Here is a 27,302-nt window from a genome sequence, read left to right as displayed (position 1 = left end):
AGCTGTCCACAAGGGGGAGCCACAGTCCTGTGGAATAGCCATGACTGTAGTAGGCTCTAGGGATCACAAAAATAGATGTATAATTTATCAGTCAAGCTGTTTTGATATGGTCCTTTTTAATTATTTAAACTATGGCTCACTTTAGTCTTAAGTCTGCCTCTAATTAGATGAAAAGAAAATTCAATTGTTTGTAGTCTGTAATCTGTCTATTCTGACTAACTAATCTGTATGTGGAAAGGTCTGGATGTATGAGCTCTGATAAGTCAGTCACAACAGATGATCAGACCAAAGGCATCTGTGTTTGTTTGAGCTAAAACTGCTGACGAATTAGCCCGGAGTTGACTAACACTGATAAAACCTGAGAGCAACCTTTAAACAGAGTAGAAACAACTTAATTAAGAGGAAATTTGGTGTAAGGACAGATAATAGCTGTGTTCTTTGTGTCTACTGAGAAGTCTAATATCCACCATGAGACTCTGCGTGAGTGTGTGGTGGCCCAGTGGGAGGGGAGAAAGGTGGGTGGGGGTATATCACCACACCACATTTAGGACATCTAAAGCCCCATTTCACTTAAGAACATTTACATTTGAACCACACATACTCCCATGACTCAGTGAAAAACCAACATTTGCTGACAGTAACTGACATCACTGCAGACACCCAGGAGATCAGCAGGTGACTGTCAATCACTGTTTGTTATTTACTGAGATTTCAGAAAGCTGAGGTATGATGGTAAAGGGAAAATATTTTACACTAAAATGAAATAGTGTAACAATTCAATTAATCTGTATTAATATGGATAGATAAAGAGTTATACCTTATGTAATATATTTTATACAGTATAAATATCCTGTTTGTATGATCTGACAAAATATTTAGCATAATCACTTGAGAATCTGCTCATCTGCATTGACTCCATTTGCTGCCTGTGTAACATGGCATTAATAATGGACAAACTGCAGCTGGTGGGAACTTTATGGATACGAGACGAGATGGGAATGATTTAATAACTGTACGAGTCAGCAGCAACTGAGTCACTGGTTGTCCTCTCAAAATGAAAGTTAAATGATGAATTGACAGTTTCTATATCATCACTTCACACCCCCGACTTGAAATTAATTTACCATTTGTCACATGGGCCGTACGGAGGCTGAATGTTTAAAGAACTCCTCTTGTAGGCTTTCTATTTATAGACCAGCTGTCTCGTCAGTTACTCAGTTACTCAACATCTGAAGTCAGAACAGTCAGTAAAATCTGTGATGCTTCCCATCCCTAGATCAAAGTGTTGAACATCTAAAATCACCCACGGTGTCCCAGAACTAAGCAGGCTTCCTAAAATAGCTGTCAGAGCTCCGTGAACAGCCTCACTCCTTTAGACTGACTATAGCAGCATGTTTCTAGGACAGACTGCCATGTGCGGCAGGCCTGAGGGATCTGCAACCCCAACAGGCTCTCAGTACATCCACGCAATCTGACAGAATCAGACAAACTTGGGAGTGGAAATGATAAGACTTTGGCAAATCTTGTAATGACACATCATGTATGCATGTGATCACAAATCTATTTCAAAAATATTTAAATATTTAAGTTTGTTGATGTAACTTCATTTTCCAAGAGACCTCAAAGTGATAAGGAGACTGTGAAGATAAACTAAGCACAAAAATACACTATTCATGATGTGCAGATGCATAAATGTGTCATCAAGTATCATCACTTTTAACAAACTCAGACGTCATGTCTGACTTATTTACTCCTCTCTTGTGATGCTAACAAGGGTTTTCAGTATTTCAGGAAGTTTCTATTTAAGAAAGACCAGAAATCTGAGTCCTAAGTATATAAGTGATGTGCATAGGAAACCAATTCCATCACATTTCAGGCTTCTTCACCTGTTCAAATACATAAACCTGAGTTAAACTGCAATTTTCCAACAGTTTTTAGTACAAAAATCACAGACTCAAGCGACTCAAAGTTAACCAAGTCAACTGCTGCCCCACAGACAGACCAACAGATAGACGAAACACTGCAGTAACGAGCAGCAGTTTCCATGGCAACTCTGAGGTAAAGCCGGGGAGGCTGTGATTGGCTGGACGGGCCGGGGTCGGGTCGTACCATGTCGGAAGGTTTGAAGGGGTTCCCCTGGCCACTGATGCCACCAGAGATACTGAAACCAAGACCAGGGTTCTTCTCTATTCTCACACACAACTAGAGAAAGAGGAAGGTAGAGAAAAAAGAAAGACAGAAAGAGAAAAGAAAGAACTCAAAGTGAAATACAAAGATCGTAACAGTCTCTACACAGACATAAAGTGGATAGACAACATGTGCCACAGTGGGAGAGCGCTTTCATGTGATGTGTGACACGTTCTGGCAGCTATGTTGGAGGTCCTCAGTTCTCTGGCAGCAACAATTGAGCCACAAATATCCTTGTCAGAGTTTTCTGTTTGGCGTAACTAAAGCCATCTCGTACTGAGAGAAGGGAGAAACACAACCCCTCAGGAGGATCAGCTGATCTGTCTGGTGCGAATGACTTCATGTTCCTACATAAACTGGTGCTCCATCTGTGAAATATCTCAGATTTAGAACTACGCCTCCATGGCTTTTTCTAGACCTGTTTCTTCACGAACAGTTGCTGTTGGGAGGCTAAAATTGTTTTGTCTAAATCAACATGCCAACCTCAGCATCTGATCTGGTAACATTAACAACTACTGTCCTGCCAAATTAGTTTGCTGCTGAGTTATCAACCACAATAACAGCAGAAGTTTGTACAGGTTTTAAGTAACACCTGGAAGTATTTTGTGGCAAAGCCAGAGCTAATGAAAGCTAAAGTCAGTTTACTCTATCACAGTTAACCTACATTTACGAACAATTTTAGCTTCATCAAACCATTCTCCTTTATTGGTAGTGTTACTGAATGGACCCACATCCTCAAAACTAATATCCTTTCTAACCTAGTTACTATATATTTAGCTGTCATTTGAGCACAGCCCATTTTCCAACAGACCTCCACAATAGCGTGGGATGTGGTTTGCAGGCAGACAGATGGATGGACAGACAGACAGACGGATACCTGTTCCTGGAAACCGTCCGTGCTCTTCTGGCCTTTAGTCTGCAACAGGCAGCGAGCGCTCTGAGGCCGTGGGTTGGTGTGGGTGGTCATGACAACCTGGTTGCTATGGACCATGCCCTGGTTGCTGTGGTACTGGGGGTTGGTGGCAGGGAGGGAAGGCTGATGGGAGGAGTGGGAGCTATGGGGGTTGTACTGGGGCTGGTTTCCGGATGGGGATATGGCCATGGGCAGTCCGCTGCTGGGGTAAGCCTGACCAGAGGAAGGATGGGCTGGACGGAAAAAAGAAAGACACTGGTAGAGTCTAACACTCCACTATTGTGAAAATTGTTGCATAGCACACAAACTTGATTTCACATCAACTGACTATTGCGCTGTTGTTAAGTAACTCAATTTTTAATTCAACTTTTATTATGCTACAGCTCCTTGAAATTAAGAAAAATAAATAAATCCTTAATAAGTTTTTTTTTTCTACCGCCAATAGTGGTGGTGATGGTCGCTTGCCAAGAGCTTCAGCCATCATTGCATCTATAATACAAGAGATTATAATACACCCTTCGAGCAACGTTACTTCTTGCTACAGTGATTTGCAATCGGCAGGTGATGAGACAGGCTGGCTTGGGCTAGCTGGCTAGCATACTAACTTCAGTGAAAGAAAAGAAGCGATAGAACTGGAAGCAAATCACTGCTTTCTACTGCTGGAGACAGCTCTTGGCAAGTAGAGGAGGAGAGGACTGAAGTTTGATGCTGAAATCATAACATTTCTGGTAGACTGGTAAGTGAACAGCTATTAATGCTAATTGTAGCAATAGCAAAACTTACAAATAGCTCCTTTAAATAATTAACTGATTATCAAAATAGTTGCTAATTATTTTCTGTGGATTAACTAATCAATTAATCAACTAATTATTGCAACTCTACTATCAATATCAAATATTTCAACAATATTAGTTTTTAATGACCCTCTTCAACTATCATAGAGTTGTCTGACAACAGAAACACTGTGATACACTGTGCCAATGACTGACCAATAACCCCAATAATTAATTTTTCCCCTATCATAACTTGTGCACATATAAATATTTTAAACTACAAAATAAATCTTTTTTTTCACAATTTACCTTGAGACATGTTGCCTTGGTACTGCCCAGGCCCCCCAGAGGGAACCACTGACAGGGGCATCCCCGGTTGGTACTGGCCCCCCTTGTTCATCATCCCGTCGTAGCCCTGCTGCCCGACCACACGATGAGGCGTAGTGGCCGAGGAGGAGGAAGAGGAAGTGACGATCATGGTGTTGTGGGATTGGTGGGAGGGGTTGTGGGAGTGGGCGCTCTGTATAAAAGAGAAGGGATAGTTAAGAGACGTGGCATGAAAAATATTTTTGCTCACAGTAAAACTGAGATGAAATGGTTCAACAATTACACAACACCTATTACCTTTTTCATGAGGTTGTCAGGTGGGACGTCCCTTCTGCCAAGTGAGTAAGGAGCCCACTGGTTGCTCCCTGACATCCCCTCCTGGTCATTATCCAGCATGGCAGCCTGCTGGGAGGGGGTCTGAGAAAGAGAGAGACAGGGACACAGAGACAGGGTGACCATTATTGAAAATGAACATTTAATTTGAGTAATTTAATACATGTATTAACCTTTCAGACAGGTTTGATTACGGATTTTACTGCTGAGTAAATAAATTTCCTCTTATCAGTGAAATAGAGTAAAGTGGTGTTACTACCAGTCAACACGGGGACAAGGTCTGCTGCCCCTACCTTTTACACCAAGAGCCTCTGATTGAAAGTCGCTGAAAACTTCAAATTGTATGCAAAGCATTTCTCTACAATATTAAATATTCATGACTAAATAATCAACAATCAAGATATAGGTATATTCCAGTCTGTTTCATCAGGACTGTGAGGATGTGGCTTCATTAGATTTGACTGACATTGACCAAACAACCCAGTAACTGTCTGATTCAAATGTTACCGAATTAGTGAATGGAAATATCTGACATCGCTTTTCCTGACTTCAAAACAGAGAGGAGGGCACAGAGGAAAAACAAAGAAATAATGACACTGCTAATGACAAATAACCTTAATTGTTACAGCTGTTGGCAGAAAAGTGTGTGTTCACGTAGGATCCCATTACCCAAGTTTTCAGCACAAAGGTTTTCCCATTTCAAAAATATGAATAGTGAATGGTATATAACTAAAAAAATACCCTTTATAGTTAATAACAACAAATATGCAAGCCCAATGGTAAGACCTAAAATGGCTGAATATGGTGTAGACTTGCCCAACAGCTCCAACAAAGATCTGCCTGTAGAATGACACAATTTGCAAACTGTCTCATAGTTGGACCCAAACATAGGTGAAATACCAATCCATCAGCAGAATCCCTTCACCGGCTGTTACACTTGACATTATAAGTGGCTGTCAATCATGTTGAGAAAGACTCATGGGATATGAAAGCCAAAAATAAGATGTATCAGACCAGCTCACCGATACCCACAGCTTGAGATGGTAGTCAAGGTAGTTTTAATGATCTGATTTATAATAGCAATAATGGCACACAGTTAAATAATTGTTCATGGTAGCTGTAGTTGGGTGAAGAGGCTGTGGCAGCTATTCTCTATAATTACCTATGTGTGCAGTAATAACAGCAGTACCAGGGGTTCATTGTTCTCAGAGGGATACTCACAGCATTAGCAGACGGAGGAGGAGGTAGTGGCAGCCAGCGGCCAGCAGGGGGCTCATGCTTAGTGTTATTGTAAAGGTTAAAGTTCAAAGTGCTGCTGCGCCCCTGGCCGTGACCCCCGCCCTGACAGAGCATGCCCAGCGTGAGCGTGTTGTGCTTTAGGACACCACTCTGATTGGAGAAGACAACATCACATGACATGGGTGAATGTAGTGGGGAGTCAGGGGGTGGGGGTGTTGGGGAGGGTGGAACCAACACAGCGGGCTGTAGCGTGGCGACAACACACTGTGAGTAGCTCCACAAACAAATAAACAAACAACAATAACACTGATAAAACAACAACAACAGTGCAGAGTTGCTGAAAGCACAGAGAAATGTTAGCTAGTGATCGGTCAATACACACAGAACATCATGTCATACAAGCAACAACTGGTGGATCAGTTCATTCCAACATTAGTGTATAAGTTCAGTTATGTAGTAACATATGTGGATATTTAAACAAACAATAAGCCCAATCCCTAACTCAAAACTACAAGGGTTTATTATGGTATTTTATGGATCAAGAGACAATGTGCTTCAGTGCTTTATACAAACACCATCCCACAGCAGTATCTGTTGTTTTGTCTTGACAGGGTGGATGTGTTTTGCACCATGTGACAGGCTCGGAGGATCATATGATGTACTAATGCACCACTAAGATTATGGATGCTATTATTAGCTTTTTTCATAACTGTGTGCTCCAGACCTCCTCCTTACTACATCTGATTGTCGTGAATGTTGAGGCACCGGTTCTGATTAAAGAAATTAGTGTGACATTTTGGAAAATATGTTTATTCGCTTTCTTGCTGAGAGTTAGATGAGATGCTTGATAGCACTGTCATGTTTGTACGGTAAATGTGAAGCTACAGCAGGAGACATTAAGACTGGAAAAGTAAAATAAACGTCCTACAAACACCTCTAAAGCTGCTCTGTTAACACATTACACAGCGTTTCTGCAGGTTTCATGAAGTTAAATTGAAGTGTTTTTAAGAGTTTTTTTTAATACCACATAGAATATAATTTAATACCTGTGTCAACACTGGCCAAAGTGTGAAAGTACAATGGAAAACCAGTAGAGATGTTATCTACTACACAGTAGTACTATATAAAAAAAATTTCGTGCCTCCCAGCTCCATATAACAGTATTTCCTAATGATGTAACTAAATAAATACAACCTGGGCCTGGATAGGTGGAAAAATAGATGTATGGATTAACCAATTACAAATAATGAATTATTTAGACTGATTCTTAGATTAGTCTGTCAAAAATATCAACTATTGATAAAATAATCATAAATGTAAAACATTGCTGTTATTAAAAAAATATATACTTAATTTACATGTATGATATAAAGTGATTGACTCATGACAGACAAAACAGAAAAAAACTGTCAAAGACAATATAAAACTTATACATTAAATCACAAACTGTTTAATACCTTCCAAGGTCTTTTTTAACTAATTCATTGTTTTTAAGACTTTTCAAGAACTGCAGATACCCTGGTTATACCTTGTCTGTTCATAAAAAAGTGTAAAAATGGCAACGTGTGCTCTATTTCTTCACTGAGCCACTTTTTTTGCTAAGTTATGCTAAAATAAACTGATGGCCTTCTGCCTGTAGCTTCATATTCGGCACACAGATATGAGAGTGGTGTTGATTTTCTCATCTAACTTTGGCGAATAAAGCGAATAAGTATTCCAAGTATTTCCCAAAAATATTAACATAACCTAGATTAGTGTTGATGCATGCGCTATAACTACAGAGCCCTGCAAAATATCCTCATCCTTGACTAGTAATTGTATTGATTCTGAAGATCTTGTGTTTCTTTTTAAAACAGGTGAAAATATCAAGCACCAAAACGGACTCTGAAGAAGTATCTTAGATCTATCTACAGGAATTATCTCAGTGACTTTTCACTAGTTTCAAAAAAGATTTTAAGAAACAACACAAGATCAAATTCTTGTCACAATGCAGATTTTGTTGCATTGTATTTCAGGACATGTGATTTTCTTCAGCACATATCCATAATAGTGAGTGTGCAGTAGGTCAGGCTGACAGAGCGACAGTGTGGAGTGGACACACATGCAGCCGGACACATACCTGGTCAACCTTACAACACAGACTTACACAGATACAGACAGGGAGGGCTTCCAAATGCTGTATGTTTGTGTGCGTACGTGTGAGCTGGTGTATGTATCTCCTTCTTCAGTGAGTCTACATTGCACTGACGTACCCTGTCCAACCGCTTGGCCTCTATGTGCCTGAGTAGCTGTTGCCTCCAGTCGGCAGGCATCTTGGAGGTGATGTCTTCAGGTTTCTGTGGTACGACAGGTCTTACTTTGATGGTGTCATCAGGTGGTTTCTCTGGGCAAGTTGCCAGGGTGTAGTCAGGGGGCATCTTCTCCAGTAGGGCGGCCATGGTGGGCCGAGCTGACACAGGACGGGCCTGAGAACAAAAGGTTACGATTTTATTTAGATGGAAACATTTTTAGTGTTTTTAGTGAGCACAAATTTTGTAGTTTCCTTCAGCTCTCTGGAGCATTTCAGCATCTTTCAGTTCAAAATTGCAGTTTTACAGCCTGCAACTATAATGTTCTGGTTTATATGGTGCAGCAACTAGCAGCTAAAGAGCCACATATTTCCTTCAGGACTCGGTGGACACCAAAATGAGCGAAAACTGGATTAAAATTTATCAGGTGACCAGAAACCAGAGCTTTCAATGAATGGTAATGTTACTCTATATGTAATGGGTGTCACAAAAGGCAACTGTTTGTGAATATGTTTCCCATACCAACTGAATTAGGTAATATACAGGTATTTAGCCATAAATCAAAGTAGTGACATTCTGGCAAGTTTAAGTATCCTGTGGTGTGTTATGAGGGCTAAATAGGACATGAGAATACCAGGAAGATAAACACAAAGACTGCAGTAATGCAGACTATTCTATGCCAGGTAATCATGGGAAAGATTGAGTTGAGCCTAAAGATAAAGCTCTTTATGTAACAGTTAATGTATATTCCAACCTTCACTTTTAGTCTTGTGCTTTTTGCTAAAAGACTGCAAGAATATGACTGCAGTTCTCAAGTGCTCAGTCTTAGTTTTCCAGCTCTTAGCTCCCTCCTTGTGCTCTGCTGCTTCATGCTGAAAGGTGCCAGATAAAGTGCTTTGCGCATCTAATCAGTATGCAGCTGGACACCTCCTTGTGACTATTTTGGGAAAGTCTGACTTGGGGCAAACCCAGAACATCCTGAAGGGATTATTTATGGACTTGGGATTGCCTTGGGATCTGGGATGTGGCTGAAGCAAAGGACACCTGCACTACTCAGCTTAGTCTGCTGCTATAAATACCTGGACCCAGGAAATTGGTTGAAAATGCATGGATATACTTATCTATAATGTAATGCCACGTCCTCATACTGTATCTATGACAAATTAGACCAAATTAGGCCAATTTGTCAGTGCATGACTCTCACACTTAAAAAGATTTTATGAGACTGGGTGAAAGTGTAAATAAGTAGAGACCTAAATGCAAGGACACGCAGCTTTAACAGCTTACAGCCGCAGCTTAGGTGACAGTCAGTCTACCTGAGATGCTCCGTAGGTCTCGGTGCTGTAGCTCCTGGCAGACAGGGGACGGCGCTGAGTCAGGCTCTTGGTTGGATAACCAATCAGAGGCTTCTTCTGCTCCTGGTAGGTGGGATAGTCGTCATCGTAGCGACCGTTTCTCTTGTTGTGCAGCATCTGGCTCTGGCTGTCGGCCATGTTGGTAAGAGCAGAGTGCTCCATGGGGGTGGAGTAGGCAAGAGCCCGACCATAAAGAGGGGGGTCCACCTGAGGAGAGGAGAGTTTCATCAGACAACAAGATTTCAATTCATGTTATTCCGGTTAACTCAGTGAATATAGCGACATAACAGAGAGTGAATTTAAAAATTGGTACACATGAGCATTAATAAGCATTAATTATGACATGAAGTAAAGGTTTTGGTTCTGTGTCACTGAAGCAGTGTTGGAAATATTGGACAGATATTTTAACAGACAGTTTTAATAACAGATGTATCTATGTCATTATTCATTTTTTACATTAGGCATAACACACACAAACACACATGAGCATATTTTGGCAGACAACGTACATTAGCTCCTACCTGCTGTCTGTACTGAGCCTCCTGCAGCGCTTCCTGCTGGGCTTCATGCACTCTGCGGAACAAAGCGAGCTCTGTGGAGCTCACCAGTGAATCTGCTCTCCTCAGAAACCCTGGCCTGGAGCGCTGCGTTGGGATTGGCTGCTGCTGCTGGCTGGGCGGACCGTCCTGGTTGATTGGCGATTGGGGGAAAGAAAACATCTCCAGCGGCGGATACGCACGATACCGAGGGCTCACTAGCTCCTTTGGTAATGTCTTCCCTGGCTGATTTATGTACTCCAAGGCCTTCGACGCGTGATTAACATAATCTGGCGTGTTGGGGAAGGGGGGAGGGACCCGACGATCCATGGTCACCTGATTGGTGAGAATGGAGAATCAGTGAGTCCATGAAAAGTTTTAGGCAACATATACGTATGTGAATGCACATAAATACATTTTTTAGTTTAGTGATCCCATATTGCATAAAAGCAACTTGAAAAAAAATTGAATGCATCAAGATGTGACCCACAAAATTTGAGGAGATATTACAGCCTGAATCTCTACGTTAAGAAATTCTGGAGCTGCTAACCTGGGGATTGTAGTTCTGGTCAAAGTGATAGGCTTTCTGTGGGATGGCAGGTTTTTGGTTCTGTCCTTGCTGGTTCTGGTTGCTGGCTCCGTGTCCCGGGAAGCCCAGCTCATCGTCTAACATGGGGGCAGACTGTGACCGAGCCATACTGGTCTGCTCCATGGAACCAGGCAACTCTGGACGGTCCAAGCTGGTCTGCTGCTCAATGGATGAACTGTAGCTGTCCATGGGGATACTGGACAGAGAAGAACAAGAGAAATCAGCTTCAACAGCTACTTGAGATCATCTGATCATCTTATTGTGAGATAATAATAACCTACCTGTAGACCTTGTAGGATCCAATGTCAATCTCGTCGATGCTCTGTGACTTCTTAAATTTGGATCTTGTCTCTTTCATCATGGGGGACAGGCGGTCTGAGCTTTTACTCATCACCACCGTCACCTTGTTGCCCCCGCTGACACTGAGCTGATCCTTCCTGTTCTGCTCCCCCTGATTGTCGTGGTACGTCCAGCTGCCAGGCAAAGGCCCCGCTCCTTGTTCCATCCTTGGATCAAAAAACAAGGGATGGAGATGAAGTGTTATACTAATATGAGTTCTAATTTTGCTGTAGATTATCCAAAGCCAAGCCTCCAACCAGTGAAAATATAATGGTTGGTTGAAATTAAAACCTGAGGCCTCCCACATGAAAACAGACACACTTCAGGGCTGGCTGAGGGACTATTGGAGATCTATTACTTACCTTGAGTCCATATCCTTGCGGTCGGGGTTGGGGCTGGACGTGGGTGTCAGGTCCAGCTTGGAGGGAAAAGCGGTTCTGTCCTCCAGTGGACTCGGGGTTCGGGTCCAATTCTGCCAAGGATTCTGAGGAGGTGCTGAGGATTGTGGGTCATTGTCTGGGGTGGAGCGTTGGTTACCGTGGAAGGGGAGCGTCTGGGTGTCCAGCTCTAGTGGAACTCCTACGATTCGCTCTTGCCTGAGGAGTGGGCGGCGTCCGTGTGTTGACTGGCTGCGAGGTTTGGAGCCCAGTGGAGGGTTTCCCTGACTTGCGGTGGACGATGGGGGGTCCAGAGGAGACTCCTCAGCGTCGAAACCTGTATTGTCGTAGTGAGGAGCCTCGGCCCAGTCAAAAGGCTCACTGAGTGGGCGTCGATCCCCGCGCTGCTGCAGGGTTCCTGATGGAGGGGTTTCTCTCTGAGATAGCAGGGGCTTGGAGTCAATGGGCTTAGGGAACGACTGAGCCAGTCTACAATGACAGAAAATATTAAACACTAATTATGCTGGAAAATAATAAAAATGTAGTGAATTATAATGAAGATCCGCACGACATTATTATGTGCTGTATATTTAATCAGAGCCAACGGGCACCGGGAACAGCATGACTTTCTCTCCCTCTCTCTGAAACATCAATTTGGCCAACAACCATGTTTGTTGTAATTAATGTTTTCAAGAGCTGCCTTGAACAGAAAATATTAATGCCTTCAACTTCCCTCACTGCCACTTGCAGTTTGCAAATATCACATGTTTCACAAGTACACAGACAAAGGGACAAGTATACAGATTCTGATCTGTACGTCACTCCAGGGCACGTGAAATGAGATGACTTTAATGTAAAACAAATAGTAAATCAAACTTTCAACCTGCTGGCGTTCCTTAGGACGAGAAGAGGCATGAGAAGAGTGAAGACAAAGAAATTAGTTTTAACATTATTAGAGACTGAGGTTTCTATTGACAGAGCAAATAGAGAGGTTACTGTTCAGAGGCTGTGATGTCAAAAAGGCAACAGTAAAAACAAATCATCATGCTGGGATGTTCCTCAGTGAGGATGTTCAGTTAAAACAGATGTCGATACAACAGCCTGCACCAATGATGAAAATTAGAGCTAGACCAATGAATAAGACAATAATGGGCTCATTGCAGCATTACTGTTATCACTGTATATATTAGCTGAAATGGAACACAAAGATGGCGTGGGAGCCAAGAATTAAACAATATAGTTTTAGTTTGATAAATAAACATGTATTTTGTTTAATAGTTCATAGAAATTGAGTGACTGAAAATCAGTGACAGTACAAGACAGTAAATAGGTGTTTTCATTGAATAACTTAATGATAGTAATTTGTAAAAAGTCAGCTAATAATCATTTGATTTAATTCATGTTGATTTAAGCATGATATTCCATAAAGGGCAACACGATTTGATTTATGTTACTGTTGCTTTAAGAGAAATACGGTTGTTTGTTCAGTTGAGGCTCAAGTAAGTACCAAGCCACATAGTTTTATTACCTGCAAGAGGATACTACAAAACTGTGTAGTAGAAAAAAAAAAACTTTGTTTTATCCTTTTTACATCACAGTTCTACAGACGTTTTTCCTCCTCAACTTAATATACACTAGTAAAGACAGGAAATCGTTGAGCTTCAGCACTCCACAGTATGTTTGAGGTAGTTTAGAAACTGTTTTTGTCTTGACAAGTTTATTTTTCAATTGTAAAATGTCTTATGCTGCACATAATAGGTCACAGTGGTCACAGTAAAAAAAAACATATCAACAAATATGTTGTGTGTTGGTGTCAGAAAAAATGAGTCAAATATGGTTACTAGCATCATTTAGGCTGTACTGAATATGTCATAAATATGGCAGGGAGTCTAAGAAATGCATCATTTCTGATTAGGACTCGGAAACTAGGAAATAGTTTCAAAACTGCTATTTCTTATTCCAAACCTATCTGTAAAGAGCTATCACTGAAGCCTGGAATGGACAGCGTTGAAGCAGAGAGGAGAGCTGAGAGAGAATCCTGGACAGAGGTCTGCAGCATCCTAATGAGCCTCTCTGACCTTGACGGAGCGAGCAGAGAGATGAGAAAGACGTAGAAAAACGGTGGGAGGAGAGGATGGATGGAGCGATTGGATAGATGGATGAAATGGATGATAGATGGAGGAGATGGAGGGAGTGGGTAGGGGTTGGAATCGAAAGAGAGGAAGAGATGATGGATAGTCGGAGGAAGGGACGGTGATGGAACTGAACATGAAGCATTGTGTCTGTGTGTGTGTGTGTGTGTGTACCTGTTGGTCCAGTGTGTCTGAGGGGCCTGGTCCTTGCTGGGGGCTGGCAGGGCAGGATTGTGTGGGTGCGCATGAGAGAGTGTGTGCGAGTGTGTGTTGGCAGGCGGGTTGGAGGAGCCCGAGGAGCCCTGGGAGGGAGAGTAGTCGGAGTAGGTGGCTGAGGAGCCGCTGTGGTTCAGACAGTGGAGCTTATCCATCTCCTCATCTGTAGATTCTGGACACAGAGAGACAGACAGGTCTGTTCAGTCAAAATGTCACATCCTCTTCTCTCTGATAGGCCTCTTACAAGCACTAAAGTGCTCATGTCATGTCTGCAAAAAACCTTTCTGTATTTTATTCCCCTGGCTTTTATTTCTTTCCTCAGACATTCTGTATTATAATCTCAAGAGGGTTTGCTTGTACTGGTAGTGACCTGCGGACATGTTCAGGTGACCTGCTGTAACACACACCTTCTGTATTTCAAACCACGGTGGCAATAGTTTCTATTAACAGCTGATTCATTTCTTTGTGTACAATCTGAACATCTCAAAAGAATGAACACCTAGGGCTAAATTCTGTTTTGATAAATTAATCCTGGACACTGTGCATCCTACTGATTTTGTCTTCTCTCTTGTCTTTGTCATCTCAACAACAAACGTTGCACTGTCATGATCAAAGCACGCTAAATTGATTTTTGCCATTTCTACTCAAAGTAACCATTAGCTTTAGCACTAGCTAGCATCAACATGTTAACATGAAAAGTTAATTTTAGGCAACAGTAAATTCCCCGGAAACACACCCCAACCACATGGAATTATACTGAAACAATTCATCAAAAGATGATTTACAGCCACCATTTTTGATAATCAAGTAATCATTTATTCCATTCAGCAAGAACAAATGTCAAATGTGCAAGTCCTAGCCTCTCGTTTTTAATCTTTATAAATTTTAATTCTTGGTGATTTAGCTTGCATTCTGAGCAAGCAAAGTAATTTCAAGAGTTCACTTTGAGATTTTGGAAATTATGATATTTTAAACTATTTTCTGGTATTTTGTGGATTAGATGATTGATTAAAATATTAAAATATTTGAAAGATATGTATCTATAATATAGGTTAGAGGTGACGGGGGGCTGTAAGTGTGGCTAAGAGATGGTCCATAATTTTAATCTTAGTGATGTATAGATCCTTATTAGAACCAAATTAAATTGCAACTCACCGTTTGGAATACTGAGATGAAACTATGAGCTTTGTTACATTTCAAAGCTTAAAAAGCCAGAGAGACCTACAACAAACAGTGATTTTTTTCAGGCATTAATAAGGAGTTGATGCTGTAACCACTGATCACTGAGGCCTGTATAACATGCTCTATAACACATGATGAGAGGTAGAAGAACCATGTTACTTTCTCAGTCTTGTCATCTGTTTCTTAACCCAGATTCCTGTAGGGCTCTCATTATACTGTATGTTTGGATAATATTGAGTCCACTTCACTGACGCAGGACATGGCCTGGTTATAAAACATCAATTTTACAGTTTTTTTAAATCCTTAATTAACCAGACTAGTCCCTTTGAAATCAAAAACCTCTTTTGGAAAGGAGACCTGGAAAGAAAGAAGCATCAGAATAAATACAGCAGTCGTGCATAATGAGGGGAAAAATAAAAAAAAATCCTCTTGTATATACCAAGAATATCACACTAGCAGGCTCATGAGTCAAATGTATTAAATATTTGACAATGCGCACCAAAGAAAACTTTGCCACAAGGTCTTTTATTAAGACTTTACACTCACTAAGACAGACAAGCTGTATGCACTTTAATCATTTCACAATGAGTTCCCTGAAGAAGGAGTAAATTACATGAAGGAACTCTGATTTAAACAGATCAACAGTTCTTCATGGAGTAGAGATAATAAATTGTTTGGTTCAGCAGACGGGATTAAGGTGTGGGCTCATTACTTAAGCTTACTCACCTTTGGTTTACCTCTGATGAAACTCAGACTTTCGGGGCAAAATAAGGAAAAAGGGGTCGGGCTGAAAGCTGAACACATTAGACTCTAATCTAGATTCACAGTAGAGGTTTATGGTATTCCCTCCCTCTCTTTGTGAAGTGCTGGAATAATCCGCTTGCCACCATGACTAATTAATGGACACTATTACAACATACCCTGCAGTGCTTTACAATAGACCGCATTAAATTACTGTGTGTGCTCTTATGTGTGCAGTCTTGTGTCTACATGTATGTGTATGAGCCTCTTAAGAGTGTGTCCATTAAGTTTCTATGTAGCTGTACATTTTCAGTTTAACACAGTACCTTTCTTGTCTTTGCCCAGCAGCACCACTTTTGGTTTGTACATCGGTGGCTCCACCAGGGTGGGCCTCATGTCAGAGATACGGATGTCGTTGGGGGAGCCGCCCATCGAGTCCTGCAGAAAGACAGACAGATACTGTAGGTTCACATCAGGTAGCTGCAGTGTAATACAGTAAGACAGACAATGACAGCTGTCAGAATCACCTAGTTAAAGTTTTAGGTATATTGTTTTTTTGTTTTTTTTTAATCTTATCAACTAAACAGTACTGAATGGGGATCTCTTAACTTAGATTGGTGGATGGACCTTTACTGGTTATTGCTAGGTATCAGCTAGTGATCAAGGTTGACTGGGCCTTTACTATTAAAGCCCCCACACTGTGGAGCAGTCTACCCATCGAGATCAGGCAACATCTTTAACATGCTGTGTTTAATTATCCCACTATACTGACAAGTCATGTTTTTGTCCGACTTCATTTTATTCCCCTCTCTTTTATGATCTTTCTTTATTTTTCTTTTGTTTATAATTGATATTTTTTATTTACCTTTTTTCTTTCGCTTTGTAACTTTGTTAGGAAAAGTGCTATACTGTGCTTTTCTTGCCAACATAAATCAAGTGTAATGCTGTAAACTATCAAATTTAGACGTCATCATGATCACCTGACACATAATTAAGCTAACACATTGGTGGTATTTAGCAGTAACTCTATATTTAGAAGCGGAAATATGGTCTACTGAATACAGTATAAACTGTCTAACAGTTTGTTAATTGACCAACTTTTTCATAAACTTTTTAAATGCTTTAGACGTCCAACTGATGGTGGTGTGTGCATAGCATCGTTTAAATGATGCTATGCATATACTGTACCCTTAATTGTTACAAAAGACAAGAGATACAGTATATTTACCAAAAGAACAATTAATTGTACAAGATAAAGTTGCGTAGCTGCTTCACAACAAGCCGAATTTGTGAGGCCACAATCCTGTTGGTGAGTGTGAGTGTATGTTACACTATGAGACAAACCTCTGAGCTCTCTGTCAGATCCTCTTTGTCTTTCCTCTTGGGAATGTCGATGCCAGAGTTATGCATTGATCCCTGATCCATTAGCTGAGACTGAGAGAAGTCCTGCATCTCTCTGTCTGTCACCTGGCAAATGTATGCACAGTCAATTTTGAGTCAGTGTGTTCGTGTTTGCATCAAAAGAGCAGACACAAGAAATAACAAACACATCAGGTAATTTGTCTTTTACCTACTGCTACCTACAGCTTCTGATGAATTTGGTGACAACTCACTACAGCTGATGCTTATAAATGTGCATATGGCACTTGTTTGAGATATCTGATGACTCTAACATTTGCTAAAAGGAGGGGTAGCACTTATTTTAATACAGAAATGAATCAAAGATTTTGTCTCACAACTTTTGGCAACTTGGGGAGCAGACAAAAGGTGACAAAGGGAAAATCTGACTCAGGACTTAAACGCACGTTGTGTTAGGTTTTATTTCCATCTCAATCACCACATCAGTACATTATTTACAGAATCTAAAAGAGGTTCTAGGGATCTTAGTGGTTATTGAGGGGGTTCTCAGGATTGTTTAGGATGTTTTAGTGGTTGATAGGAAGGTTCTAAAGGTCTTTGAGATTGTTCTAGGGGTTGTTTAGAAGGATTAAGTGGTTCTACAGATGGTTTTATGAGGTTTGTGGTGGTGGTAATTATGAAGGTTCTAGTGGTCTTTTAGGAAGTTATGGAGGTCCTTTCAGAGGCTGTATTGGTCAGTGAGGAGGTTCTGTAGGTCCTCATTGAGTCTCTAGGGGTCTTTTGGAGGTTCTAGTCGTCACTGAGAAGGTTCTACATGTAGTTTTGGTAACTTTTGTGATCCACAATAAGGTTTTAGAGGTCCTTTCAAAGGTTAAAGGGGATGTTAGAAGGTTGTAGTGGCAATTGAGGAGGTTCTATAGGTCATCTTGGAGTTTCTAGGGATCTTTTTGACAGTTTTGTGGTACTTTACGAGGTCCTAGTAGCCCTTCAGGAAGTTTCTAGTGGACCTTTAGAGGATTTTAGGGGTCTTCTAGGTGGTTAAACAGCTATGGGAGATTTAGCAGTGATGTGCTGGACAGTCCTGAAGGCTCTTGGTGGAACATCACTTTACTAACACACTACGGTATGTTCCTTTAATATATCCCCCATCTATTAGTTCATACTTTTGGATCTGTATATATTTGTGTTTGTGCTTGTGTTTTTTACCTCTTTAGGTGGTAGGGGCCATGGTGGTTCATACGGCTCTTTGCTGAGGTGTGTGTGTTCCATGTTGGTTCCTGCCGAGGTGGCAGTGCCTGTGCTCAGCTGGTGCTGGTGCCCATGTCCGGCGTGTACACTTTTGCCCACAAGGCTTTGCACTGACTTGACCATGTTCTTAAGGTCCTCGGGGTAGGGTGTTGGGTAGCGCTTTAGGTTTATCTCCACCTACAAAGATGGAAATGGGTTGAGTATATGCCTCCAAATATAGGACCAAAAGAAGCACATAGAGTAAGAATTTAGTAGGAATATGACAAAAAGATGACTCAAAAGAAGACTCAGAGACAGACATATAGAAACACAGAGAGAGAGAGAAAGACAGAGAAAGAGAGCTGACCTTGACCTTCCCAGAGTTGTCCTCCTCTTCTTTCTTGTCTTCAAAGTCAAAGGCCACAGTCATCCTCTGCTGTCTCTGCTCCTCCCACAGAGTAGGATTAAAGCTGTCGCTGTCTGACTGGTAATCTGTACACATGCACACACATTAAGGATAGGGTTAATCCTGCAGCTATACAGTAGGTCTGTAGATTGAGGAACACACTAACACTGCCGCATACAATTCACACGTACATTTACAAATGTAACAAATGCTAATACTGTAATATTGTTAGGCATATTTAAAACAAATGTTTTTTTAAATGTCCTTCACTCATGTCTACACGTTATGACACACACACCCACACACACACAGTTTGTACCCTCATCATGTCGTGGTTGCTGAGGAAACATGTAGTTGGTCAAAACCTTCTGTTTGGTTTCTGGGTGGGCTTCTGTCTGCAGAGGGATCAGAGCCTTGGACTGCAAACAGAGACACGCACAGAATTATATCCATTAGTATTCTCATGGGGACTTTCATTGATCATCTTAATTTCCTAATTTCTAATCTAAAACAACTCCAACCTCTGCTCTTAAGAACAAAGATTTGTGCTCACTGATTGTTTATTTAAATCTCTTAATGCTGACCCGCCTCAGGAAATTTAAGTTTATTCAGAGCGTGACTTGAAACAAAACTCGTCCAATATTAATGTAGATCGCTTGGAAAGAATTTGCAAATCAATTTTGCCAGCAAGGAAAATGAATTACAAAGAGGGAGACACTGTCTCGCCCTTTATATTTGAATAACTAATTGATTTTTTCTACTTTAACAGTGTGACATAGTCTTTAAAAATACATTTTCAAATGCCTCTTTAATTTGCATGTTCAGCTTGTAAAAAGAGTAGAGTCTACTGAAATGGTAATGTGATTTAAATAGAAATGTTATTACACACATAAAGTTAAATTTAAGAAATATTAATCACTTTCCATTTTGCCATATAAACACAAACCATCCATCTCTCTCTGAAAACATAAAGTCAACTTCAGTGGAATCTGAATTTTCAGGCTGTCAAAGTTACCAATTGTGATACGAGAAATGGCAAATGCAAATGATAAGACTGAAGTAGGGTTTGAAATATGAGGCAAAATATGCATCGATAAGTGCCAATTTTAAATGTAAATGTAAGACTCCATTGCTATTTTACAAATTACATTTGAATTTTAAATGTTCTTTCTTCTTGCAGCAGGTCAATAAGGAGCCAGTTTAGATTTCAATTTCATTTAACAACTTTGATTCAACTTGAAACTAAACTTTAAATGTTATTTAGAATATTTCCGTATCTTGAGATACAGTGTAGCTGACAACATGATAATACAGTTGTCATGTGTGAAGCAACAACTCTACATACTTACAGTAGTATCACACTGTTTCAGCTAGTAAGCATGGGGCTCAGTAACAAGATAAATTGTTACAGATTTATATGCAGTAGATTCTCCAGTATAAGCACATAATCAAGTAATTGTTGGGTCTCAAAAACTAAATGTGGTCTCTTTGAATAAACAAAGACCATGGAAATTGGGAGAAAATTAAATTACCATAACATGTACTACAGTGGTAAATGGCAAATCTAGTGTGTGTATGTGTATTGTGCATTTAGACAGCATTATTTTCATCAGTACAGCAGAGTAACATGAAGTTCTTATCACTCTTGCTCTGAATTCAGAAATATTGTTTTCTCATGCTGTTTTATATTTTGTGACCTGCTCGTATATGAGGATATTAACGCAATACTTCCTGCAGATGTTTCACAATAAAACCCTTTCAGGAAATTAATGGAGTGGGAGGCAAAGTGGTGCAGTGTTTTGTACTGTCAACCAACAGCAAGAAAGTTCTGGGTTTCTTTCTATGTGGAGTCTGTATGTTCTCCCCCTGTCAGCGTGGGTTTCCTCTGGGTGCTCTGGCTTCTTCTCATGGTCACGCTCACATTCATATCTTCGCTACATGCTGTTTGACTCTGTATGACATACTGGTGACTTGTCCAGGGCGTACCCCATCAAAAATAAACAACAACTAAATCAGGAAACTACTGTCAGTTATTATCAGGCATTAAACATTACAACAGCATCCACACAGTTTATAATATGTCACTTATCTGAAATGATTTCTAATATTTTCAGTTTCTTAATAAATATTTTCCCTCTGAGCTCGGTTGCTGATTTCTGTGGTCCTCTGATTGGATAGCTGCACAAATGTTGTAAATTAATAAATATTACAGTGAGCACCACTTGAACCACTGCAAGGGTTTTAATATAAAAATTAACGGCATTGCATTAACGGCAAGCAGAAGCAACGGCAAATATACCCATAAAACAGGCCTGGTAATCTGATTAATGTGTTGATAGCTTTGTGTGTTTGTGCTGCAGGTACAGACTCTGGGAGAGAGAGTGTGGGAGGAGAAAGACAGATACCTGATTGTCAGAAAGCCACAGAGCTGCCAGGTCCTTCAGCTTAGTAAAGGTAAACGGTAGATTCTTTAACCTGAGAGAGAGTCAGAGAGACAGAGCGAGGGAGGGAGGGGTGAGAAAGAGAGATGTTTCTTCTGCCCACGCACTGTACAGCCTGCAGAGCACGTAACCATGGCAACACACTCACCCATTCCCATGGTAACTGCAGGCAGTGAGAGCAGCTACAGACCCAAAACGGCCATTGAGAAAGTGTTGCCGATGTGTGTGTGTGTGTGTGTGTGTGTGTGTGTGTGTGTGTGTATGAGCATCTATTGTCACTACTGAGTCATAGCTTTGACATCTGTGTGTGTGTGTGTGTGTGTATGCGTGTGTGTTTATACCTGTTGTCACTGAGGTTAAGGACTCGTAGTTTGGTCATCTGTCCAATCTCATCAGGGAGAAACTCCAATTTGTTGGACCGCAGCGACATTACCGTGACGTTCTTACAGTTACCAATCTGTAACACACACACACACACACACACACACACATAAACACGCACAATCCTTCAGATCTCATCACCAGATCTCATTACAATTGAGTCATGTTGAAACAGATCAGCAGCACGAGGGACACCATTAAACGAGCTACATTACAGTGCTGTGAATGAAGAATATTTGGGCTGCAACTAAAAATTATCTAGAATTAATTGTTCAGTCTATAAAATCACAGAAGATGAAGAAGAATGGCGATCACAATTCTCCACAGAATATCTCCTGTCTTAAAAAATGACTTTAACAATGAATAGATTATCAAAATGGTTACCAGTTAGGTTTTTCGCAATCAGCTCATCAGTTCAGATCAGATCTGATCCTTACTGTGCCACAAGAGGAAATTCTTTTTCATATTAGGTGTGATTATTTCATACCTTCCCTGAGAATGATTCTCCCCACCTTCCCCACACCCCACCAGTCAGCTTTCACATTAGTATTGTTGTTCTGTACCCGAGTACACTTGCATATCTGCACACTCTGACGTGTTGGTGGCAGTATGCATCTAACTGAGTTGCGATCCACCAATAAACACAAAGACAAAGAAGAGTAAACTACACTACACTACACCTTCTAAACAGCAGTTAACTACAGTTGTTTTCTCACCTGATGCGAACCGTACCTGACCACACATGAGCCATACTCGAGGGCATTTTCAACTGGACCCAGACATGGACCGACAAACCGCGCCTGGGTCCATGATACACAGTGTTCAAATGAATTGGACTTTGGGGTCAAGTGTGCTCAGATCTGGACCCAGTTCCCTGATGTGAAAACCAACTAAGACAACAATTTCAGGCTTCAGTTCTAAATAACACCAGCGCACAGGCAAGTGTTCATCATGTTTTGATCTCCTCACCTCTCGGGGCAGCTCTGAGAGGAAGTTCTCATCAGCAGCAAAGGTCCTCAGGCTGTGCAGGTAGCCGATGGTGGGAGGCAACGACTCCAACTCATTACAACTACAGTCCAACTCCTCCAACAGAGACAGACTGAGTGAGAGGAACAGAGGCAGAAAGGAAGAGATACAGAGAAAATGACAGAGAGGATATTATTCTTAAGGCTGCAAAATCTCTGCTGCAACATTAGATTACTTAAGATATGGGTTTCAAAGAATAAAGACAGTGCTGCTCTTTATTTATCCTTATTGTCAACAAATCCTGTGAAAAGACTGAAACCAAGAATGACTTGATCCAATATCAAGAGTAACCAAAGCCTGATTTATCTTATTCCTCTGTGCCACAGAGCTCAATTCTTGTCCAAAAACTATTAAAAAACAAATAAATGAGCCACACTGCTGCACTAGGTGGCATGTTACTTCATTAACATGAACACAGGCTCTGTAGTTTATTTTTAGTCAATCCCACATACACCATCGTGCTGCAGTAAAATGCTCATCAGTGCACAAAACGTGTATTAATCTGGAGCTGAAAATAGTCCTCAACATATGTATTATTTACTCCAGTTCTATTGGTGTCTGCTACAAACTATAATGTCCAGCTGTTTAATGAAATTACAGAGCCCTTTTTATTTTAAGTAAGACTACATTTTTGACCTTTACATAAAGATTTATATCTTCAGTAGGAATGAATGAGCTTGGTGCTGAGAGCTGCAGACAAGGCAGGGATGTCAGAGAGTACAACAACACATTGTTGGTTTTGGTCTTTTTATAGGATTTGTTGACAATAATAAAAATATAGAGTGACGCCAGCCTTATCCTTTAACATGTTAGGATGAGAAGAAAAAATCTGTATTAATACAGCAGCAACAACTTAGAAGGAGAGCGTTGAGAGAAGGAAAAGATCGTCACATTGAAGAATCAGATCAGTAAGTTAAGAGTCTGGTGTTACCTACATAAATTTGATTTAATTTGAAGACCACCCATCCTCAATTTTCAACCTCATCCCCCTTTGATGTCTGAAATTCTTCAACCTGGATCTCAACCTCTCCACTTCACCAAGATTCACAGTAACATCCACAGCAGGCCCTGCACAGGACACCCTGACCCCCACCCTTTGACTGCCATCATTGGCCTAGCAACACGCTAACAGCGGGCTAATGCTAATGAGACACAAATTTTACATTAATGTACTGTCACTGTTAACATTGCATTAGTCTGCTATTATTATTCCCAATGGACCGGACCATCTGGGCCACCATACGGTGTGACAGGAGAGAGGAAAGGAGAGGCGAGGAAAGGAGAAGAGTTTCTTATCCTATATTTAGGTGTAAGGCACAGTTACATTTTCCCTGGTTTATTATTTTCTTCTTAGCATTTTCCTACTGAAAAATGAAAATGTCCCCTACTTCTCCCACAAAAATATACAGCTAGAGTTGAATGTGTCAAATATGACTTTTCAGCATTCCTCCAAAGATAATTTAGCTGCCATCTGCCAGCCAGCTCCATAGTCTTACACTCAGTGGCAGGTGTTACAAGGAAACGCAGTTGCCAAATGGTTAGTAGCTGTGTCAATTTAAAGGATAACTCCGGTACTTTTGAAACTTTATTTTCCCGTGTTTTTGGGTGTAAATGATTGATAGAGACGAAAATCTGGAATCAGTGCAGTATTGAGCCAGAACAGTGTACCTGGTGTACGTCCACTAAAGTACTTGTTTTTCCCACTGACAGGTTTGAAGTGTCTGACACATTTACACCCAAACACATGGGAAAATAAGACCCAGGTTCAAAAATACCAGAGTTACCCTTTAAGACACAAGTTTCAAGATTCTAATTTCCTTTGTATGGAGCATACATATTACATAATGCACTCAAACCCTCATTTCAAGTTGCCTCTGGTTCAGAGTTAGCACCATTCAGGACACTGCCTGAGAGACAGTCCCCGAAGCTACCAGAGAAAAGTGCTCACAGGCTGGAGACTGCAACAGCTTAAAGTTCAACTGACACATTAACTGACACATGCTGTATATAGGCAGTGGGAGAACCTTTCCACATTTCAGTTTATACAGCTACATGGTCTACATGTATAATATATGTATATGGTGACCCATTTTGTAGCTGTTATATAGTAATGGCCTTAAAAGATTAAGCACTGAAAGTAAAACCTAAGACTTTAACAACAGAGAGAGGTATGATAGTTTATCTACTGATTGACCTCTGTGTGAATATACATTACAGTATATCAGTACATTCCTTTTGTACTGATGCAGCTAGATGGGAATACACTGTCATGTAGGTTGAGGTACAAATTCCTCATTTACACATTGACTTTTTATGTGTATGGAGCCTTTATTATTGTGTAAAAATAACTCCTATAGGAATAAAGAATTGCCCTATGTAGAAACAGAGGGGTAATAAAGGGATCACATTCATCATTATTAAGTAAACACTTAAAAAACGTATGGGGTAAGAAAAGGATCTTATACGGTTTTCTCAGAGGGACAGTAATGGATCTACAATACTACTTATTGAGGCTAAAACCTGGGACTCGTTCAGGAAGACAAAATGTTTTTGCAGCGTTCAGATACAAATGCATTGCAAAGAGTGTTGTGTTGACGTTATCTGCACAGTCTTTGAAAAATGTAATCCATCACAGATTTGCATTGTGATTAGTGACTAATATTATTACTACTAAAGTGTTTTTTAACAGCATAAAAGAACAGAATCAATTTATTTTTATCCAAACTGATGTAATTCAATCTGGTTTCTGTTACTGAAGGCCTTGTCTTTCTTCCAAAAGCTATCAACCCTGGAGTTAAACAGACAAGTTGTTCTTATTTGCACACTGCAGTCTGAGCAGAAGTATATCTTTATAAGATATTCCTATCTTAAGTATACAGAGATGAAAAAAAGACTCATTAACAATACTTTGGAATTCAGAATGCTTTTCCTCTCAAAAATGTTTCTGCTTAATTCAACAAATGTTCATCTTTCCTCAAAGCAACTAATCTGATTACTGTGATTGAATCTGGACTGTGATGGATTCTAATAAGAATTATTGTAATCAAATTACTGTAATCGTTTTACATGCAATCATTTCTGTCTAAACCCTGTAGGTTTTTAGCAGGGCTGGGTTCAGCACATTTACAGTTAAGGATATGGATTTATTTAAACATAAAGTCCAAATACTGAAAAGGTTTGGGAGGTAAACATGAAGAAAACATAAAATTATCATTTTGTGCCTTAAAATAAGGTTTATGTTTGCATGTAATTTGTGTGAATATCAGATGTTTCCCACACTGACAGCATGTGGTAGCAAGCTTGTATGTTTGTATCTGCAACGCAGTCAAACATCTATCTGTCTCTGAACGCACCCCCGGATCCAGGAGGCTAATGTTACTCACCCTTGCTTGGGCTTCGCACTAATGCCACGGCAACGCAGCAAACACAACACACAGAACCCCCCAATCATCAGCCAGCATAACAACACAGCAACTAACAGTAATAAACAAGGAAAACAACAACCCACCAAAGATAAACAGTCACCTGCTGACATCATCTAAACTGACATAAGATACTGTTGAAGGTGTTTTCAAAATAAGACAAAAGTCTACATGGCTTTATTATTTGATTTGCTTTTCGTGTGTGCATGTGTGTGTCTGTGTGCATGTGCATGTGTGGGTTTCTTACCTCCCAATGGTGTTAGGCAGTGAGGTCAGCTGGTTGTCATCTACCTTCAGTGTCGTCAGCTTCTTCAACATTCCTACACCACACAAAAACACAGATACACACAAACATTGACACAGACACAAACATGCAAAGTTATTTACACTTCAAAGAAATAGACACTCAGGTCTGAAATGCCATTTAGAAATGCCATTTTTAAAGTATACTATATAGGTAGTGGTATTCTATGTTTTTCTTACTGTGAAAACATCCTATGAAAAGGCCAAACCCAACAATGAATGGATCCTTTTAACAAGTACTGGTTGTGTAGCTGATTTAAGTAAAAAATAGTTATATAGCACCTCATAAAAAAGAAAACAAAATAGTCTGTCTCCTTTTGTCTTGAGCCCTGAGTGAGGAACAACCAGTAAGCCTGATACAGCGTATTCCTCTTGACCACAGAGCTCCAGTGTTGTCGAAAAAACTATTAAAAACCCATCAATGACCCACACGGTTGCATGTTAATAAAGGTACAAGTCACTTCATTAATATGAACACTGAAGTTTATTTTGAGTCAATTCCACATACAACATCCTGCAGCCATAAATATTCCTCGGTGAATCAAACAAATGCAAAATCTATTCCTGTTTGAGTATCATTTGAGTGTGCAGCTGTTTCAGTAAATTACTTAGCATCTTTTGCAAAGGAAACTATTTCTATGTGATTATTTATATGTGACCTGTTTTTAAAGATTTCTATCTTCATAAATCAATAGGCTTGAAGCTGAGGGCCACAGACAAGGTGGAGAAGTCGACTGAACTTGTCTTTTCTGATGGGATTTGTTGCCAGTTAGAAAAATAAAGAATAACACCAGCCTTATCCTTTAATACACTTTTCAGTTATATGTGCTGTATCACCTTGCAGAGCTACAAAAACTCTCACCTAGGATCTGCCCAGCATAACCACAGTCCTCTGCTGCTTTCTACTGCACAGACCTCATCAGGAATTAAATAGGTGGGGATTTAGATGCTTCGCTAAAGCTACATCAACTTGAGAAAGGTCTGTAAGTTACTTTGTGTGTAGAAGTATGTGTGTGTGTACCTATAGAGTCAGGGAGGTGCTGCAGCATGTTGGAGGAAAGCAGCAGGTCTTCTAAGGCCTCGCAGCCTGAAATGTCCGTGTCCAACGTCTCGATACGATTCTTGGCTAAGTCCAAGTATCGCAACTGACGAAGCTTCCCTATCGACTGTGGAGAAGATGGCGAGGAGAGAAAGGGACAAAAAATGATAG

General features: G+C 40.5%; 1 protein-coding gene across 10 annotated transcripts in view; it reads right to left on the bottom strand.

The window, feature by feature from the left end:
* Positions 1-27,302, bottom strand: part of lrrc7 (leucine rich repeat containing 7) — a 112,982-nt gene that overhangs the window by 7,118 nt on the left and 78,562 nt on the right. For 5 of the 10 annotated variants that reach the window (XM_051077515.1, XM_051077513.1, XM_051077516.1 and 2 more), the window contains 23 exons: positions 27,114-27,258; positions 26,037-26,109; positions 25,751-25,768; positions 22,311-22,440; positions 21,302-21,417; positions 20,925-20,994; positions 18,839-18,938; positions 18,481-18,605; positions 18,093-18,311; positions 16,872-16,994; positions 15,854-15,965; positions 13,563-13,776; positions 11,242-11,745; positions 10,822-11,046; positions 10,502-10,736; positions 9,937-10,287; positions 9,377-9,622; positions 8,025-8,237; positions 5,755-5,922; positions 4,498-4,617; positions 4,183-4,393; positions 3,065-3,333; positions 2,110-2,202 (listed from right to left, as the gene is read on the bottom strand). In XM_051077515.1, the coding sequence (XP_050933472.1) occupies positions 2,110-2,202; positions 3,065-3,333; positions 4,183-4,393; positions 4,498-4,617; positions 5,755-5,922; positions 8,025-8,237; positions 9,377-9,622; positions 9,937-10,287; positions 10,502-10,736; positions 10,822-11,046; positions 11,242-11,745; positions 13,563-13,776; positions 15,854-15,965; positions 16,872-16,994; positions 18,093-18,311; positions 18,481-18,605; positions 18,839-18,938; positions 20,925-20,994; positions 21,302-21,417; positions 22,311-22,440; positions 25,751-25,768; positions 26,037-26,109; positions 27,114-27,258 (4,080 nt within the window). The remainder of the gene's footprint in view (positions 1-2,109; positions 2,203-3,064; positions 3,334-4,182; positions 4,394-4,497; positions 4,618-5,754; positions 5,923-8,024; positions 8,238-9,376; positions 9,623-9,936; positions 10,288-10,501; positions 10,737-10,821; positions 11,047-11,241; positions 11,746-13,562; positions 13,777-15,853; positions 15,966-16,871; positions 16,995-18,092; positions 18,312-18,480; positions 18,606-18,838; positions 18,939-20,924; positions 20,995-21,301; positions 21,418-22,310; positions 22,441-25,750; positions 25,769-26,036; positions 26,110-27,113; positions 27,259-27,302) is intronic. The other 5 variants (XM_051077520.1, XM_051077522.1, XM_051077517.1 and 2 more) reach the window with 4 other exon arrangements.

This window comes from Lates calcarifer, linkage group LG17 (genome assembly GCF_001640805.2).
Source record: "Lates calcarifer isolate ASB-BC8 linkage group LG17, TLL_Latcal_v3, whole genome shotgun sequence".
NCBI classification, from domain to species: Eukaryota; Metazoa; Chordata; class Actinopteri; family Centropomidae; genus Lates; species Lates calcarifer.
This window is presented reverse-complemented; position numbering and strand designations above follow the sequence as displayed.